Source organism: Octopus bimaculoides, chromosome 11 (genome assembly GCF_046866305.1).
Source record: "Octopus bimaculoides isolate indiv1 chromosome 11, ASM4686630v1, whole genome shotgun sequence".
Classification (NCBI taxonomy): domain Eukaryota; kingdom Metazoa; phylum Mollusca; class Cephalopoda; order Octopoda; family Octopodidae; genus Octopus; species Octopus bimaculoides.
This window is the reverse complement of record NC_142938.1, coordinates 23,534,604-23,552,904: the sequence shown is the minus strand read 5'-3', so window position 1 is coordinate 23,552,904 and position 18,301 is coordinate 23,534,604. Positions and strand designations below refer to the sequence as shown.

The 18,301-nt window shown below is 38.0% G+C and overlaps 2 protein-coding genes and 1 pseudogene across 2 annotated transcripts; 2 read left to right on the top strand and 1 right to left on the bottom strand.

The window, feature by feature from the left end:
• Positions 1–214: 214 nt before the first annotated feature.
• On the top strand, positions 215–1,780 carry LOC106883664 (histone H4). Its single transcript, XM_014934764.3, has one exon. It carries the CDS (start codon positions 252–254, stop codon positions 561–563), a length of 312 nt encoding a protein of 103 aa, XP_014790250.1. The 5' UTR covers positions 215–251; the 3' UTR covers positions 564–1,780.
• A 1,304-nt stretch (positions 1,781–3,084) lies between these two features.
• LOC106882287 (histone H2B, gonadal) lies at positions 3,085–3,749 on the bottom strand. The gene has a single exon (XM_014932905.3). It carries the CDS (start codon positions 3,642–3,644, stop codon positions 3,270–3,272), a length of 375 nt encoding a protein of 124 aa, XP_014788391.2. The 5' UTR covers positions 3,645–3,749; the 3' UTR covers positions 3,085–3,269.
• Positions 3,750–9,579: 5,830 nt separating this feature from the next.
• Positions 9,580–10,864, top strand: LOC149133207 (histone H2B, gonadal pseudogene; annotated as a pseudogene).
• Positions 10,865–18,301: the final 7,437 nt, after the last annotated feature.

Below are 18,301 nucleotides of genomic sequence, written 5' to 3'. Positions count from 1 at the left end.
TCTGCTTAGTAAGCCATTTTATTTAATCTCAGCTAACAAATGAGTAAGAATCTTTATGCCAATGAATAAACGGAATGGGAAGGCAGCATGATAATTAGTCAAACACTGGCTGCTGCTGCTGCTGCTGATTTGCCCATCTAACTACGAGGCACGTGATTCGTATGCGATGTTGCTTTCTGCTACGTCCGTATATCTAGTATAAATTAGTGTGTAGCGACCAACTGATTATTTGCACAAGAAATTCTGTAGACATGAGTGGCCGTGGTAAAGGAGGCAAAGGCTTGGGGAAAGGAGGTGCTAAGCGTCACAGGAAGGTGTTGAGAGATAACATTCAGGGTATTACTAAGCCTGCAATTCGTCGTCTCGCTCGCCGAGGTGGTGTAAAACGTATCTCTGGTTTGATCTACGAAGAGACCCGTGGTGTATTGAAGGTGTTCCTGGAGAATGTCATCCGTGATGCCGTTACGTACACTGAACATGCCAAGAGAAAGACTGTCACTGCTATGGATGTAGTCTATGCACTGAAAAGGCAAGGAAGAACTCTATATGGTTTTGGTGGTTAAACACTTCAGTTCAGCCTACAGATGCAACCGGCCCTTTTCAGGGCCACTAACATTTTAACGTTTGTTTTCTCAATCACCTATGATATGTATTTTGTGCTGCGAATTGTACATTTACTAGATGTTTTTCCACTTGCTCGAATCCGAAGTTCAAAATTAAAATGCCGAATTTTAAATCAGCAACATTGTGTATGTTATAATATAGACGTGTTAAAAACCGATATATTAGTAAACTTGGTTTTTAAACTAGCTTTTTCAGTTTGCTAGAAATATCTGGTTACTATATATATTAAGCTGGTTATTTTTATTGCCCGCAAATTTAAACGTATTCTCAGATTTTCCACAAAATAGTTGGCAAAAAGCCTATGATTTTCAAACACTTAAAGAACAGTGGTTTTCAACCGGAATCCACAGGATTTTGCTGTTAAAATGTGCAGTAAATTGGTTATACTTATCTAATACACAAAATATTTTAGCAATGTTTATTATACAATTCCTAATATTATACAGGGTGTCCACAAAGTCTGGGTACATGGAGTAAATAAAATCATAAACAATTCAATATAAGAAATAATTTCTTAAAGTATGTATTAATTTTCATGTACCCAGACTTTGTGGACACCCCCAAATCTTTCGAAGAATGTATACGGGAAGTGAAACTTTGTTCTGCAATTTCCGTAAAAAATTATATTTTAATATTTTTTTCAGTTGAATCACATATGTTTATGTATTATTTTGTGTATATTTCTGATGTTAGTATATGTATGTGTACACAACACAAATATAACATACATATACTTTACCAGTTTTTATTTTCCTATGCAAGGAGGACCTGTCTCGGATGTCTATTTGTGTACCAGTCTTTTCTTTCGTTTAAAATTGTAGGACGTGACTTGAGGAAGAATTCGCTATTTCTGCCAACGTGACATGAAGTGTTTCGCTCATGAGTACAGCACCCTATCCGATCCAGGAACTGAAACAATGGTTTTTCAGAGTTTCGGATCAGGATGCCCACATAAGCTGGATTTTCTCCGTTTTGACGGGGATTTTTCCTACTTTTCACCACGGCCTTGGAAATGAGTGGGGGGGGGGGGGGCTTCACCTCCTCTTGGCTGATTTTATTTTTTGCACTACGCACTTTAAATAAAGAAAAAACAAAACCGAAAATATTTTCAGACGAAGATATTTAGGGGAGATTTGACTTTTTCTACCACATCTCATGACCGCTTTCCTCTTTTTTTTGTATCATCAATATTGGGTTTAACTCCCGATCACTAAAACAGAAATGAAAAACTGTCTAATAGGTGTAAACAAAAAATGTGTAGAAAACGAATGAAGACAAAAATTAGCGCAAACGAAAAGGGTGTTGGTAGAGGACTTAACGGAAAATTCACACGATCCGATTTTTCCACCATAAATTTCAGCAAAATGGATATATGTTGATGAAATTTTATAGAAATAGCTTTCAAACGGCATAGATTACGATTATAAAGAAATTTGTGGGGGAAATGTTTTCCGAAGGAGTGGGGAGAGGATTTTGTAAAAATTCACACGATCCAATTTTTTTCTCTAACTTTCAGGAAAATGGGCATCTTTTAATGAAAGAGGGAAAAATCGGATCGTGTAAATTTTCCGAAAGTCTTTTCCCCACCCACCCCCGTTCGTTTGCGCAAATTTTTCATATTCGATTTCTACATTTTTTAGACCTATTACGCTTTTTTTTTTTTTTTTTCTTTTTGCTGAAAGTAAACAATCAAAATTGGATCTTGTAAATTTTCCGAAAATCCTCTCTCCACCCTCCGGTTCAATGGCACAAATTTTTTTCATCTTCATTTAATATACACCTATTACACTTGTTTTGGTGGCCGGGTGTTTAAACATTAACCCCAATTTTTTCCTTCATAACTTGAAAATGGATATCTTTTTATGAAATTGGATATAAAAAACCTTTTAAACGGCATAGATTACGATTATAAAGAAATTTGTGGGGAAAATTAATTTATGAATTTCTTTCTCTTCGAAAGGCCTCTCCACACGCCCTCGGAAAAAAAAATTCTCAACTTTCTTTATAATCGTAATCTATGCCGTTTCAAAGGTATTTGTATAAAATTTCATCAAGATATTCATTTTCCTAAAAGTTATGCGGGAAAAAATCGTACCTAGTGAATTTTCCGAAAGTCCTCTCCCCACCTCCCGGTTCGTTGGTACAGAATTGTTTTCGTTAAATAGTTTTTTTTACACCTATTACACTTGTTTTTTTGTTTTGCTTTGGTGAAGTTAACATTAACCAAAATTTTTTTCTATAATTCCCCCCATGGTTTAAACGGTTAAACTAAAGCGTTTGACTCGATGAAAAAAAAAAGAAGCTACATCTCTTAAAAGCATATCCTTATTGTTTCGTCATGAAACATGTCAATTTGAAATACTTTAAATAGTTGGAAAAAAAAATTTAAGATCTGTTTGGTACCTTTCGGAGCCTTTTCTACGAGAAGTAAAACCTGTAAGGAAGGACAAAGATAATTCAGACTGTATGCAACTGAAACTGCCAAGCATTTATTTTATCATGAACAATAAATAGGATGAGAAGTCAACCTAGCAAATAAGAACACAATAGCACTTATCAATTGGAGAGATAACTTTACACAAATTTTGCTAGCCCTTAAAAGGGCCGTTCTGTAGCAAGTAGAGCTACTTGCAAGTAGTAGATCTCTACTTGCTGCTGGTGTACTTGGTGACAGCCTTGGTACCTTCAGAGACAGCGTGTTTGGCTAATTCACCAGGAAGGAGAAGACGGACAGCAGTCTGTACTTCACGGCTACTGATGGTCGAACGCTTGTTGTAGTGAGCCAAACGGCTGGACTCAGAAGCTATTCTTTCGAACAAATCGTTCACAAAACTGTTCATGATAGACATGGCTTTGCTGGAAACTCCAGTGTCGGGGTGAACCTGTTTCAACACTTTGTAGATGTAGATGGAATAGCTTTCCTTTCTCTTCCTCTTCTTTTTCTTATCTCCAGAACGCGCAGGCTTAGCCTTAGCTGCTTTCTTTGCTCCCTTCGAAGGTGCTGCTACTGCAGGCGGCATACTTATTGGTAGTCAGAATCAACTGTTAATGGAACAACGAGAAGCAATTCTATTTATACTTGGCAGGTAGGCTCACCAGCACAATCTCTCAACATTTTAGCGCTTCAATTTCATTGGTGGATACTGGTGATATTCATTGGTGGATACTGATGACTCATTCTTCACTTAATCATGTGACTACTCCAGCTGCTAACAATTTTTGGAGCTTAAGTTTTTCTTTAAGAATAAAATAGTCTATTCACTCAGATCTTTTCCCCTTATTAAATCTAATGAAAAACATATTTCATATGTTACTCTTCGATCTTCAAAAGGAACTTTTATTTATTTCAGTCATTAGACTACGGCCATGCTGGGGCACCACATGGGAGAATTTTAGTCGAATGAATTGACCCCGCACATTTTTAATTTTTAAGCCTGATACTTATTCTATGGACCACAAGCCAAACCGCTAAGTTACGGGGACGTAACCACACCGACACCGATGGTGGACAAACAGACACATACACATAGGTGGAACTGGAGGACTGACTTTTTTTTGCACTGGATTCCTGTTTTCAGTGACGGAGATTCCGAATATGCAAAAAACCACGTTTTCAAAATTTTTAATTTCTCATCCCCTCCCCTCTCCCACCAAATTTTTAACTTTTTTCGAATTTTTTTTTTTTTCAATCTACGGGGGCAAATACGGATATTGAAAATATGGGGGAAAAAAAACAAATTTTAATTTCAAATTTTTTATGAAAAACTCCAAAATTGATCCACACCCCATCCCGCTGTCTAAAATTGAAAATGAACAGCTGTTTAGTCCGTTTCCGCATGCGTAGATTTATAGTGAAGCAGCAAAAGAACCACGGTATGTGAAGCCCTCACCACGAAACTATTTGCTAAAAATAACAGCTAAATGTCCGGAGAATTTTTGTGCTTGTGAGTGCGCTCGCGCAACAATTTCTACAGCTTATCCAAATGAACAGAGAAGGAGTGGGGAGGACTTTCGGAAAATTCACAAAATCCGAGTTTTTCCCTCATAACTTTTAGGAAAATGGGGGGGGGGTCAATGAAATTTCAGAGAAATACATTTCAAACGGCATACATTACGATTAAAGAAATTTGTGGGGAAAATATTTTCCAAAGGATGGGGAGAGGACTTCGGAAAATTCACAAGATCCAAGTTTTTCCCTGATAATATATATATATGTGTATATATATATGTATGTATATATATATATATATATATAGAGAGAGAGAGAGAGAGATTGATAGAGAGTGTGAGAAAGTAATAACGAGTGAATGAGAATAACAACGAAGGGTTTAAAAAGCGTAAAAATTATTCGAAGTGGGTAGAAATAAACACTACGTAGTGTAGTAGTACTACGCTAGGGTATCTGTAGAAAGTTGAATGTGATTTCGGAATATAACGAGGAAAAATTCGGATCTTGGGAATTTTCCGCAAGTCCTCTCCCCACAAATTACTTTATAATCGTAATGTATGCTATTTGAAAGTTATTTCTATAAAATTTCATTGAAAAAAAATCCCATTTTCCTAAAAGTTACGACGGAAAAGCTCGATTCTTGTGAATTTTCCGAAGTCCTCAACCCACCCTCCCGTTGTTTTGCGCGCATTTTTTTTCCTACACATTGTTTTACACCCATTCTAGGTTTTTTTTTTCATTTTCATTTTCGGATCAAGATGTAAACATTAACCGAAATTCCTTCAGATGGTTGGTCGGCCCGAGAAGACACCTAAGATGCAGTAGGACTGAACTCGGAACTATGAGATTGGGAATCAGACTTCTTGCCTCACAGCCAACCTTGTGTCAATATATAAATATAATACTAAGTAGCTCATCAATATATTTCCTTCATCTATCAAACGCCGTCTTTAAGTCTGAATAAATGGAAGTTAGTTCACGCTCTTCTAAATGACAGCTACACGATTGCATTGACTTTTTATCTACAAAAGACTCAATTCAATAAAAGTCCTTTGAGAGTATTGAACTGAACCCAGATGCTGACGTTGCTGTTTGACGTGTTATCACTTTGGTCATCTACCAAAATTTATTCTCTGAAACATGATACAGAATTAAAGTGCATAAACACTTACCATTACATGCTCCCTATGAGCAATGAGCTTAAATATGAACTGTTTGATGAGACATGTTTACAAAAAGCGTAAGTGCTTAATGCTATCCTAATAATGCTGTTCAAATGATAGTAACTTATTTTTGTCTTATTCCAGTCATTGGACTACGGCCATGAAGGGGTTTACTCAAACAAATCGACCCCAGTGCTTATTTTAAATCCCGATATACTATATATATATATATCGTCTTCGAAATCAACTTACAAAGCTTTGGTTGACCCGAGACTAAAACAGAAGACACCTACCCAAGGTGCCACTTAGAGGGACTGAACCCAAAACCATATCGCTGGAAAGCAAGCTTCTCACTACACAGTCATGTACAAGAAAGTTGATTTCATTTCATTCATTGAGCACTAAAGGGAAACAACTTTACTCTAAGTCTTCAAGGGAATTAAATCTTACTTCTCTTTCTGTCATTCTAATTTTAGTTTTAGAAACATTCGTAGCCTTGATTATCTCTCAGTTCCAACGAGTCCTTCCCTGAAGTAGTAAGTGAAAGTTAACCTGTCAGAACAACCCTATTCCATTATTATTATTATTAAGGGTGCATCTACCAGTAATGTACGATAGCTATAACTAAAAGGATTAATCAGTCCGCCTCATAGTACCGGCAGACAAAATGGAAAAGGTTCTGTCCCGGGAGATGAGGGAAACGTGCCGAAGCAGCCAATTCGACTCACGGGGTTCACACCTGCTGGTAGCCAACTCCGCCTGAGATCTCCACTGCCACAAGCTCGACCACAAATCTGTCAGAGCACGGTCGATACTTTGACAGTTTGCCTTTCTCTGCCTAATGAATAGCAGAGCTAGGGCTAGTAGCCGAACACACCGGGTTTCCGCTGGAGGTGTCGTATATAACATTCCAGATGAGGGTGGGGGGCTACTGCTGCAGTTTGGAAGGAAGAGGGGCGCGGTAAGAACGCCAGAGGTTTTCACTGTCACATGCTCGACCACAAATCTATCAAAGAGCGATCGATAGTTTGTCAGTTTGCCTTCTCGGCCTGACGAACAGCAAAGTCCAGGCTGGTAACCGAACTCACCAGGTTGCCACTGAGAAAACGTCGCAGCATGTAGTACTCTAGATGAGGTGCCTACCACCGCGGAACAAGAAAATTGTCATGCTGTCTAGCCTTTTATTAACTCTTCAGTCCACCTCGCTACCTCAAGCTGGGAAGGGAAATCTGTGGCGTCTAGGCCAAGCTTTATAATTTCGTTGAGAATAACATGGCGTGGAAGGCGGCTAGCCCTACGATGGTATGGCAATGAGTGGTAGCCGGAAGAATCCAAAGCGGGTCCGTAGCGGAATTTGTGAAGCTCAATGATCCTGAGCCTAAGCCTCAAGGAAACATCGATGCGAAAACAGGCACTACCTAACTGAGTGCCAATCAAGAGTAATGGCATTGATATGGGGCTGGTAGGCCGCGCGGCAACATGTTAGACGGTGCTGGTCAGGTCGGAGCACCAGCCCCTTCAAACTTATGTTGTACTGGATGGCGTCCTACTTGTTTTGAGAAGACTGTCTACAAAGGGGAGAGGGGGACGGACGTCCGCAGGATGAAGGCCACTTCGCGTTACCCGATCACAGTAGGTTCAGTTGGTGTGAAGAACTCGACAAGGTCACCAAGAAAAATACCATATCTGACTGGTAAGGTGGTTTCTTGCTATCCAGTGTCATCGAACTAGATGTTACATATCTCAACGACCCGTTGGATACAGATGTGTGATAAAAAAGGACACTGCGGAAGGTATGTAGGTATATAGAACCTTCGGCATGGCAAAGCAGTTCCTTAACAGAAAGAATATTGGATGGGTGTCAAAAGTTGACACAAAATGGATTTGTGTAGAGATGTGAACACTGCAAGAAAACTGTTTCCATGCGCAGGAGTGGCCGTGCGGTAAGTAGCTTACTTACCAACCACATGGTTCCGGGTTCAATCCCACTGCGTGGCACCTTGGGCTAGTGTCTTCTACTATAGCCTCGGGCTGACCAAAGCCTTGTGAGTGGATTTGGTAGACGGAAACTGAATGAAGTCCGTCGTATATAGATGTGTATGTGTGTGTGTGTTTGTCCCCCCACCATCGCTTGACAACCGATGCTGGTGTGTTTACGTCCCCGTAACTTAGCGGTTCGGCAAAAAGAGACCGATAGAATAATTACTAGGCTTACAATCACTTGTCACATTAACACAATTTTTTAGTGGGGAGATAATCCAGTTTTTTAATGGATGTGAGATAACCAAAAAATACCTTGAGATTTAAAAAACTAAAAAAATTTTTACAACCATTTTTTCCGTTTTTGTCAACCACAGAGATCTTAATTTCACTTTTAATCATTATTTTACTTATTTAATTTCCATTGAATATATTTTTGTATATTCAAGAACTGCAATTTTGGAAACTAAAATTTCTTTTACAACTGTTATTTCCACTTTTCTCAATGTGTAATTTAAAAAAAAAAAAAACTCGGATTTGGCAGTTATTTCTAGCTTTAGCGAAAGACCGCCCGTTTATGGGGCGGTGTGCCCTTCCTCTGACGAACCCTGAGCAGATCTCAATATGGTCGACCGACATGCCAGTAATAACAGCAGAATCACCCTCAAGTCATTCACGAGACGTGGAGAGCCACTAGTATCACCTGTAAGTCTTAATAATTTCATTTTTCATTCCAAAGTTTTACATTTGTAAAACACATTTCTTGCAGTAAATGCTTTCCATTTTATGTTAGAATTTCGAAAGTATGTATATTGAAAGTCTCTTGTGTTCTAATATTTTATTTAACTTATTTTCGAACGAATACAGTTTCGTATGCTTAAGAATTGGAATTTTGGAAATATTCAGAAAATATGTAAACATGACGAAAAAGGAAATAGTGGTTGGGGGTGCGTGCTCGACGCCTGAGATTTGGCTGTTATTTCTAACATGTGGAGAGACCATTCCCAGGCTTCATGCGCAAAAGGGCGAACGGATTTAAAAACATCCCGAATATTGGCGTGGATGTGCGCGGGGTGGGAAATCTTTTTTAAAAATTAGAATTTTGGAAAACATGTAGTAAACGAATATGAAAAAAAAAAAAATGCGCGCTGAGGAAAGGACTCGGAAAATTCACACCTATTACACTATTTTTCATTTTTGTGATCGGGTGTCGAAGTGGGGAGAAAAAGAAAAGCTAATCCATCTACAAAAGCGAAAAGGAGATGCACATTCAACACCTCCGCCGATTAGAGTAACAAAGATGTTTTCTCCTAAAACCGCATCTCTTGTATTTTATGTTACTTTCTCCTTATACTTCTTATATTTTCAGAACAACTGAAATTTGTATTGGCGCTGATAGTATTATATTTGGTAAACAAGTAACTCATTAATAACCACATGTTATGCGAACATAGACATTGGACTTGCCATATTTCCAAATAAAATGACTCCTAAAACAAGTAGACGTAAACTAAGCACTTTCCGATATAATGTTCTAGACATCTTTTCGTCTCTGACAGCATTTACTGCAAAATATTCTGTAACAATGGCCAGAATTACAGGCTGGGTATTGGAGACGAACTACAAAAAAATCTGAAGCACAGAAATGTAACACCTTTCACTTTAACATGAACATAGAGACTGAATATAAAAAAAAAATCTACCATTATATACTCCAGTAAGAGGCTCCAAATGATAGGTAAATTTTGTATGATGAGATCACGTGATTTAGAAAGCCTTCAATTTCCACCAATGAAATTGAAGGGCTAAAATGTTGTGAGACATTGTGCTGGTGAGCCTACCTGCCAACTATAAATAGAATTGCTTCTCGTTGTTCCATTAACAGTTGATTCTGACTACCAATAAGTATGCCGCCTGCTGCAGCACCATCGAAGGGAGCAAAGAAGGCAGCTAAGGCTAAGCCTGCGCGTTCCGGAGATAAGAAAAAGAAGAGGAAGAGAAAGGAAAGCTATTCCATCTACATCTACAAAGTGTTGAAACAGGTTCACCCCGACACTGGAGTTTCCAGCAAAGCCATGTCTATCATGAACAGTTTTGTGAACGATTTGTTCGAAAGAATAGCTTCTGAGTCCAGCCGTTTGGCTCACTACAACAAGCGTTCGACCATCAGTAGCCGTGAAGTACAGACTGCTGTCCGTCTTCTCCTTCCTGGTGAATTAGCCAAACACGCTGTCTCTGAGGGTACCAAAGCTGTTACCAAATACACAAGCAGTAAATAGAAAGCTATGCTTCTACTCATCTTCTCAAGAACGGCCCTTTTAAGGGCCAACTAAATTTTGTCAGAAGTTATCTCTCCAACTATTTAATAAAATCTTTTTTTTCTCACCTAGTATTCCTAATTTCGTTGCCAGTTAGCATAGTTTCCAGCTTTCTGGTGAAGAAACTAAAGTAACAAAGTTTCAATTACTGCACGGAAGAAATTCTTTTCTGATTTGAGAGCTGAACGCGCTATACGCTCAAGTTTTGCTTATACAAAGCTTCACGCCTTGTCCTGTAAAATTATTGAGCGGAAAATACTCTAAAATGGGTTTGTTTATTCAAATGCTCTTTGCCAAGCATTATAGCAGGAAAGACTTAGTTTTTACTAAAGTGGGTGGAAAAAAAACGATGAATAAATTCAATTAATAAACGTTTCTCGCTAACCTTTTTGCATTACGAAGCTTACAGCTAGTCTAAGTTTTTTCAGAAACGACACACTGGGTTTCATCTAGAATGGGGACACTCGGCAGACATACTCCAGCCCTTGGTCCGTGGCGTACTGTCTTTTCTGTTGCTAATATAAATGGCCTCTACACATATTCCGATTTTATAACCCCACCCAATTCTCTCGTCTCTCTTGAACTCTTTACTAACTACTATGGCCAATCCTTCATTCGTAGAGCATCGGCCTCTTGGAATCGCCCCTCCGCTCATGTTTGTTTTCCTGCAGGTGTTGATCTGCAACAATTTAAACATAACTTGCATCAGGTCTCGGGAGATGGGGGCAAAAAGGATCATAGGTTCTGCCATTAGAAAACTTTTAAAATAAATATAAACAAATGTTTTGATTCGGGCGGTACATGCGCTAGTTTTATCAAGCTTCTAAGCACTTAGGTGATAGAGCCTAGAATATGACATTTTCCATATTTAACGTAGGGCAGTGGTCCCTCAAATGGTATTTAACCAGGGGCGTATATTCCGAGTGTGTGCTGTACACCAATCGAAAATGGCAAATTCATTATAAATATTAACTTTACTCATTAACTTAATCAAATCTTAATGGAAATCTTTTGTTATACTCCTACTTGAAATTTGGAGGCAGCACACCCAATACAACAACTACCATACGCCACTGCAAGGTTCATAATCTGAATATATCGTACCTGGAAATTCTGGGTTTTATGAAGGTAAAACTGTGTTCTGCTATATTGAAGTGTGGTAGTCATAGTTAAAACAGCATAATAATGGTGGTGAAAATTTGCAAGAATTCAAATGGATATTCAATTTAGAATTTGAAAGTGGCCCTGTCGTTAGCTGAGCCGGCTCTTCTGGCTTGTGGCTTTTCCTATTTCCTTATCTTTTCCTCTGCCACCGATTTCATTAACACATGCTGAGTGTTACTTTGAACGTGGCTTTTTGCTGCTCCTGTTCGTATTTATCTGAACTCTTTGTGCCCTTTCAAATTTGCTGAAGTTTTTTTTTTAAGGTTTCAAGGAGTTGCTTTATTGATATTTTCATGTGTCAATGGCCGCCTAAGATTCCTGAGATGATCTTGATTTGGTTGGAATGCAGCTGTTGCTGTATCCTGTGCTGTCGGCAGCTACCCGAGGGCCTCACGGACTAGGGACCCAATTCTGATCTATGTATGGTATAGATTGCAGCTAATAAATACATACCACGGGGCCCGGTGCCTTGACTTGCCCGGGGATCCATAATACAGCTCTGGCTGCATCATTTGATGTAGTATTAGGAGAGCTGATTCCATTTTTTGTTTCAGGCACTTTAAATCTGCTTTTTTTCTTCACCTTGAAGTACTGATTGCATATTCCCTCATTGTTACTCCAGCCATATTGGAGAATGTCGTTGATTTTAAATTCATTCGAATCTCAGACTGAGGCGAACTTTAACATACATTCATCAGAATTAACTTCACAAGTTCCATTACATTAGTAATGCTCTTTCGCTTTAGAATATGTAATCAAGTCGAGCTCTTGTGTCATTAGGTTAAGTGTATGTCGATAACTTACCATTTTTCTGAAAATTTGCATTCATGTGTGATAGTATGAACTCTAAATATATAGTTTCCTATTGCCATACTGCCGTCATAGAAGCTTTGACCTATTGCGTTGACAACAAATCGAGTTGCTGGTATCCCTTGAAGTGATAGCTCTTTGTGACGCGTTGTGTCCTTGAGCAAAACACATCATTTCACGTTGCTCCAGTCCACTCTGAGCTGGCAAAAAATGAGTAATTCTGAGACTGACCGGCATCCAGTTCAGTTGGGGAATATATACGTCATAAACCCGGGAAACCGGCCCTTTTGAATCGGTATGACTCGAGAAGGTAACATTTTTTTTTTTTTTTTTACTTACAAGATAGGGGTCAACTGAAGCTATAGAAATTGATATTTGCCCAAGATACTGCGCACAGTGGAATCGAACCCGGCACCTGGTGATTACGATGCGAACTTCTCAGCTATTCGGCCATATTGCGCCTGTCCTTTAAATATAGAAGCTATTCAAAAACTAGCCGGTGTATCTGTGGCTAGAGGTTGTTTGTTGGTTGATAGGCCTTGCTTTGGATGGTTGAATAGATAGAATAGCAAGAAAATCGTAACTATCCTAAGTCCGTGTATATATTTCTTTTACTTGTTGCAGTCCTTGGGCTGTGCTACGATGGAGCACTGCCTTGAAGGGTTTTTAGTCGAACAAATTCTGGGACTTATTCTATCGGTTCTTTTTGCTGAACTGCTAACTTACGGGGACGAAAATTAACCAAGCGGTGGAAGGGGGACAAACACACATAGACAATATATATATATATATATATATATATATATATATATATATATATATATATATATATATATATATATATATATATATATATATATGTATGTATGTATGTATGTATGTATATTCTTTTAGTCGTTTCAGTCATTTGACTGCGGCCATGCTGGAGCGCCGCCTTTAGCCGAACAAATCTACCCCAGGACTTATTCTTAGTAAGTCTAGTATTTATTCTATTGCTCTATTTTGCCGAACCGTTAAATTACGGAGACGTAACACACCAACATCAGTTGTCAAGCGATGGTGGGGGCCAGAGGCACCCATACATACATATAATAGCGGACTGGGTCTAAAAATATTGGTTGCCAGGAGACTAAGAGGGCCCACCCGCAACTACAATCTTTCTTTTTTTTTTTGTTAAAAGTATTCTTTTCAACTGTCTAGAAACACAGCCAGGCTGAAATAATGCATTCTTCCAGGAGTGAATAACAAATTCTCAAACTTGAGGGGATGGGCCCCCATATATGAATTCTAATGGCGCAGGAGCCCACTTGCCATCGGGAAAGCTGGCAACCTGGCCAGTCTGCATATAGGGGGGAAAGTAAGAAGAAAAATAAGCGAAAATGCACATTGGAAATCAAAAAGAGTAAAGGCTTTTTATGAAAAGTAACGATAGATATATACAATTAGATAAATTGAGGTAGGAATAGAAGTAATAAAAGTCATTATTGTGAATTGTTAAAGAGATTCAAAAGCATACCGGTTTCGTAATGTTACTAATGATTGCTTTGAATGCACACCGAATACTGAACGGTGTCAGGTCTACTAGTCCCTGAGTAAAAAGATTATGTGTAAGGGAGGTAAGTAGTTCTAGATTTGGTGCAATTGTGGTAGATCTAGATCTGTAATGTGAATGGTGTATGGGATGTATGGGGGTTAGTGTTATTAAATGAAAAGTTAGTAGTGTTCTGTATTATGTTATGTGTTCATATTTAGTTGTGGAAGATATTTATTGATGAAAGTTGCCTCTTTATTTATTCTTTGTTGTATTGAGGTGTTCTGTGAACATTGATAGAAGGGAAAAATTAAGAAATTAGGATTAAGATTCCTCGCACACCTTTCTATTTGCCCACTGACCTGTATCTGTCTGTATTGTGGATGGCAGATTTGTTCTTTGTTAATGGATATAGTCTTGCGCTGGTTAATATTTTTTTCAGTGATTTAGGTTGCATTTTACTTTTGATAATTTTGTGTGAGTCTAAAATTTTGTTCATTGTTTTATCTCTTGTGAGGATGGGAGATTTTGGATGATAATGTTAAAGGCTTCGTTGTTTCTAGGGTTATGTGTGGAGATGTATGGGAGTATTTTTAAGTCTGGTTTAGTATTTTGGTTAACTTCCCTTAATGTTCGTATGTCTATTTCCTTAGCTCGTTTAATTCCATTATTTATTAATGATATTGGGTAATGTCTTTTGATTAGTATTAATCTGAGTTCAAGGAGTCTTCGTTCATGAGTATAGGTGTCCGAAACTATGGTACAGATTCTTTTCGCTAGATTATAAGGTATATTAATTTTTATGTGTTTGGAGTGGCATGAGTTAAATAATAGGTATTGTTTAGAATCTGTGGGTTTATAGAAGATGTCTGTTTCGATGTGGTTATTGACTATTTTAATTAGGATGTCAAGAAAAGGGAGTTGTTTACTGCTGTGTTCCATAGTGAATTGTATGTTGCTATTAATATTGTTAAGCATTATTTTGAAATCGAGGAGTTTGTCCATGCTGTCGTTCCAAAGTATAAAGCAATCGTCCAGATACCTCTTCCAGTTCTCCTTTAAATAGCAATGAAAAGAGGTGCCATGTTTTTGTAGTGATGATTGATATATTTTAAGCTCTAGGTTAACCCATTACAAAGTTCGCAATCACTGGAGCAGCTCGGGTTCCCATTGTAATTCCACATTTTTGTCGGTAATAAACTGTATCGAACATGAAATAGTTGTTCAGTAGGATGAATTTGAGTGCTGCGATTATGAATCTGTGGTTGATGCGTCCTGGGATCTCTTGTGGGTATTTTTCTAACCAGAAGGTGATCGCTTCTATACCATAATCGTGTGGGATATTGGGGTGCAAATTCACCACATCGAATGATACTAACAAGGTTCCTTCATTTATTGTCTTCGGAAGGTGGTTAAGCATGTCTAAGTCATCCCAGATGAAGCTTTTCACATATTTTAGAAACGGTTTGAGTAAGATGTCGAGGAAGTTGCTCAAACGGTGGGTTTCACAAGCAGGGCCAGCAATGATGGGTCTCAGTTTGAGGTTAGTATGGGGGGGGGGACATTAATGCATAGGCTTGGAGAAACTTTGCAAGCTTTACAAATATGTGGATTTTTGTGAATAGACTGGGTCTGTATTTAAAATTGGATAAATAGTCAATTTCATGTTTAGTGAGGCCCTTTCCATGTATTTGAAGTAAAAAGGATAAGTTTTTAAGTGTCTTCTGTGTGTTGTATTGTACTAACGACGGGCTTCTTTCAGTTTCCGTCTACCAAATCCACTCACAAGACTTTGGTCGGCCAGACACTATAGTAGAAGACACTTGCCCAAGGTGCCACGGTGGGACTGAACTTGGAACCATGTGGTTGAAAAGCAAGCTTCTTACCACACAGCCACTCCTGCGCCTACGAGCACGCACGCACACACACACACACACACACACACAGGTGAAAACGTGCAAAAAAAGGTGGAAGAAAAAGTAATTTATAGTACTCTATTTACTGTATTATTGCTCTACGTTTGGTAGAATAAGATGCTTTTATTAAAGTTGCAAAATTATCACAAGACTGTTACTCAGAGTTTCACGTTTCCGTTCACCAGACAGTTATGATGAAAACTCTTCACAACTGTCCGACGAACGGGAGTGTGAAACTCTGAGTAACAATCTTGTGATAATTTTGCAGCTTTAATAAGCACCTCCTCCCTTAGTAATAAAGTAAGGGAGGAGGTGGTGGAAACAAGACAAATGCCTCTGGTATTTGAATACTATACAAATATGTTTTTAAAAAGACTTTTCATTTAAATTTGCCAAAATTTAATTTTTCCAAAATTTATTATCCATATTTACTGTTGAAAAGATCTCAAGGATCGAAACCAGTACTGAAATGTTTTTTTATAAAAGTATCTTAGTATTTTCTACCTTGTCTTCTTTTGCATATATATATATATATATATGGGAGAATTTACGAAAAAAAACAACAGACGAGGACAGGTATATATATATATATATATATATATATATATATTTGAAGATAAGCAGCAAAAATTCAATAGGTTATAGCAGTACGTACGTTTTTTCTTACAAGCTCCATTTATTCATGTAGTGAGAACACCACAGAAAATACAATGAAAATGTACTCCTCTGTGTGTATGTGTGTGTGTGCGCGCGCATGTGCGTATATGGCGAGCTTCCACACTGTTCCCGTCAACTAAATTCCTTACGAAGGCATTATTTGGCTCGAGGCTAGCGAGGAAGACACTTGTTCAAGGTGTCTTGCAGTGAAGCTGAACCCGAAACTAACTGGCTGCAAAGCGAGCTGCTTGTGCGGCAAAGTATAAAATCCGTCATACTCCATCAATGCTGGATTAACCATTAAGCAAGATAAGCACGTGCTTAGGGCATCAAGGGAAGGAGAGAGTACCACAGAAATGGTAAATGGCTTACGGCCCAAAAGAATTCACTTTAAACTTGCTAAAACAATATTCGGGATGCCTTTATCTCTACTAAGTATAGATTCAGATGTGTTACCTAAGATTAATTTTGAGGATCTGATCAAAGACTTTGCAATTCAAAAATGTAGGAGGAAACATTTCAAATATAAATAAAGCGGAAGTATACAAAAATAAACATTATTTTCCCTCTTACTGTTTTGTTTCGTTTTGAGAAAAACAGATTTATTTTATGGTTTGTTATTGTTTATATTTTGAATTACATAATCTTTTATGAGGGCACCAATATCTTTTAAGTGTTTAGGATCTCGATAGGTCTTGATCCGGCCCTGTACTCAATGTTTTAACATCGCTTTAAAAAAATCCATTATCTACTAATTAATATATCATTTCATAAGAAAGACTTATTACATTTATGTGCTTTTCCATGATAAAACATTTTCGTATTAAGCATACATACAGGGTTCGGATCAAGAAACACATGGTGCAAAAACAAATCTTTCGACTACACATGGCACTTGTAAACATATTTTTATTTACTTTGGTGAATTCATAGAACTACTGCCATCGTAACAAGTGGTTCAACCAATTAGATCAGTTCTTATTTCAGCGAATCAATAAATTTACGAGAGTTACCTCCCCTGTACTATAACTACATATTTACAGCGATATGAGCACACACATACGTATAAATATATATATAGAGATATATGGATGCATACCGCCCTACATACATACATACATACATGCATACATAAGACCTACTGAGATTACGCAGATTTATATAACACACCTTCTGTCTCCAAGCAATCTTTGGGCTCAGGGTATATGGTTAGTTCTATTTGGACTTATATTTGTATGCCTACCCATGTAACGAACAATTTCGTCAAGTATTTCAAGATACCTGTCGAGATAGGTTCGTCCTACGAGCCTACAAAACTTTTAGTCACATCGAGTCAAACTGTCAATCAACAATATATCTATGTGTGTGTGTGTGTACTTTGAGTAGGAATCTTTTATAGCCTAAAGCTGCCCAAATGTCTTGTGGATGAATTTGGTAGGCGGAAATCATGGGGATAATATATATGTATATCTGCATGTATGTGTGTGTGTGTGTATGTGTGTATGTGCGCGCGTGTGCATGTCTGTATATATATATATAAACAATACAAAATGGGACAAGAACGCAAAACATCCAGACAGTTAGGTGATACAAGAAAGGGACAACAAAACATCCAGATAGACGATATAAAAAACAAGGACAGTTCATTCGGAGTTTTCTTTACTCAGTCGAGATCCAGATTATCTTTGCAATTTCGGTTGGTTAATCTTGTACGACCCTATTTTTGTCTATCAGCCCCTTCACCCTTTTTCGTTCATTCCACTCTTCATTCTTTCGTTGCCCCTTGCTCACATTTCCTTGCCTTCTCTTCTTGCTCACTTTCCCTATTTCACTTCACTATGTCTCTGTCATTTTTTCTCGCCCCCTCCTTAATTCTCTTGTCCCTTTGCCTCTACCTCTCTCTCTTCTCTTCCCATGTGATCGGCATTCGGCCAAGCCTGATCTTTCTTTCTTGGCTGGTCGTTGTGCGTGCAACATCAATATTCCTACTTGTGCCTGTGAAATCTTCTATCCTTGCCGTAAGGCTTTATTTCCACACATGCCAGCTTAATTTAATTCGTCCTTAGTCGAATGACATTTGTTGCTATGTCCTGTTATTATTTTATTATAATTGTGTAACATTGTTCGTTTTTTTCCGTCCTTGTTTCTGTATATATTCGCTGCTTTCTTCCAAGGAATCTAATGCTCTT

Coding starts and splice junctions, on each gene's coding strand:
- LOC106883664 (XM_014934764.3), top strand. CDS start 252: ATGAGTGGCCGTGGTAAAGGAGGCAAAGGCTTGGGGAAAGGAGGTGCT.
- LOC106882287 (XM_014932905.3), bottom strand. CDS start 3,644: ATGCCGCCTGCAGTAGCAGCACCTTCGAAGGGAGCAAAGAAAGCAGCT.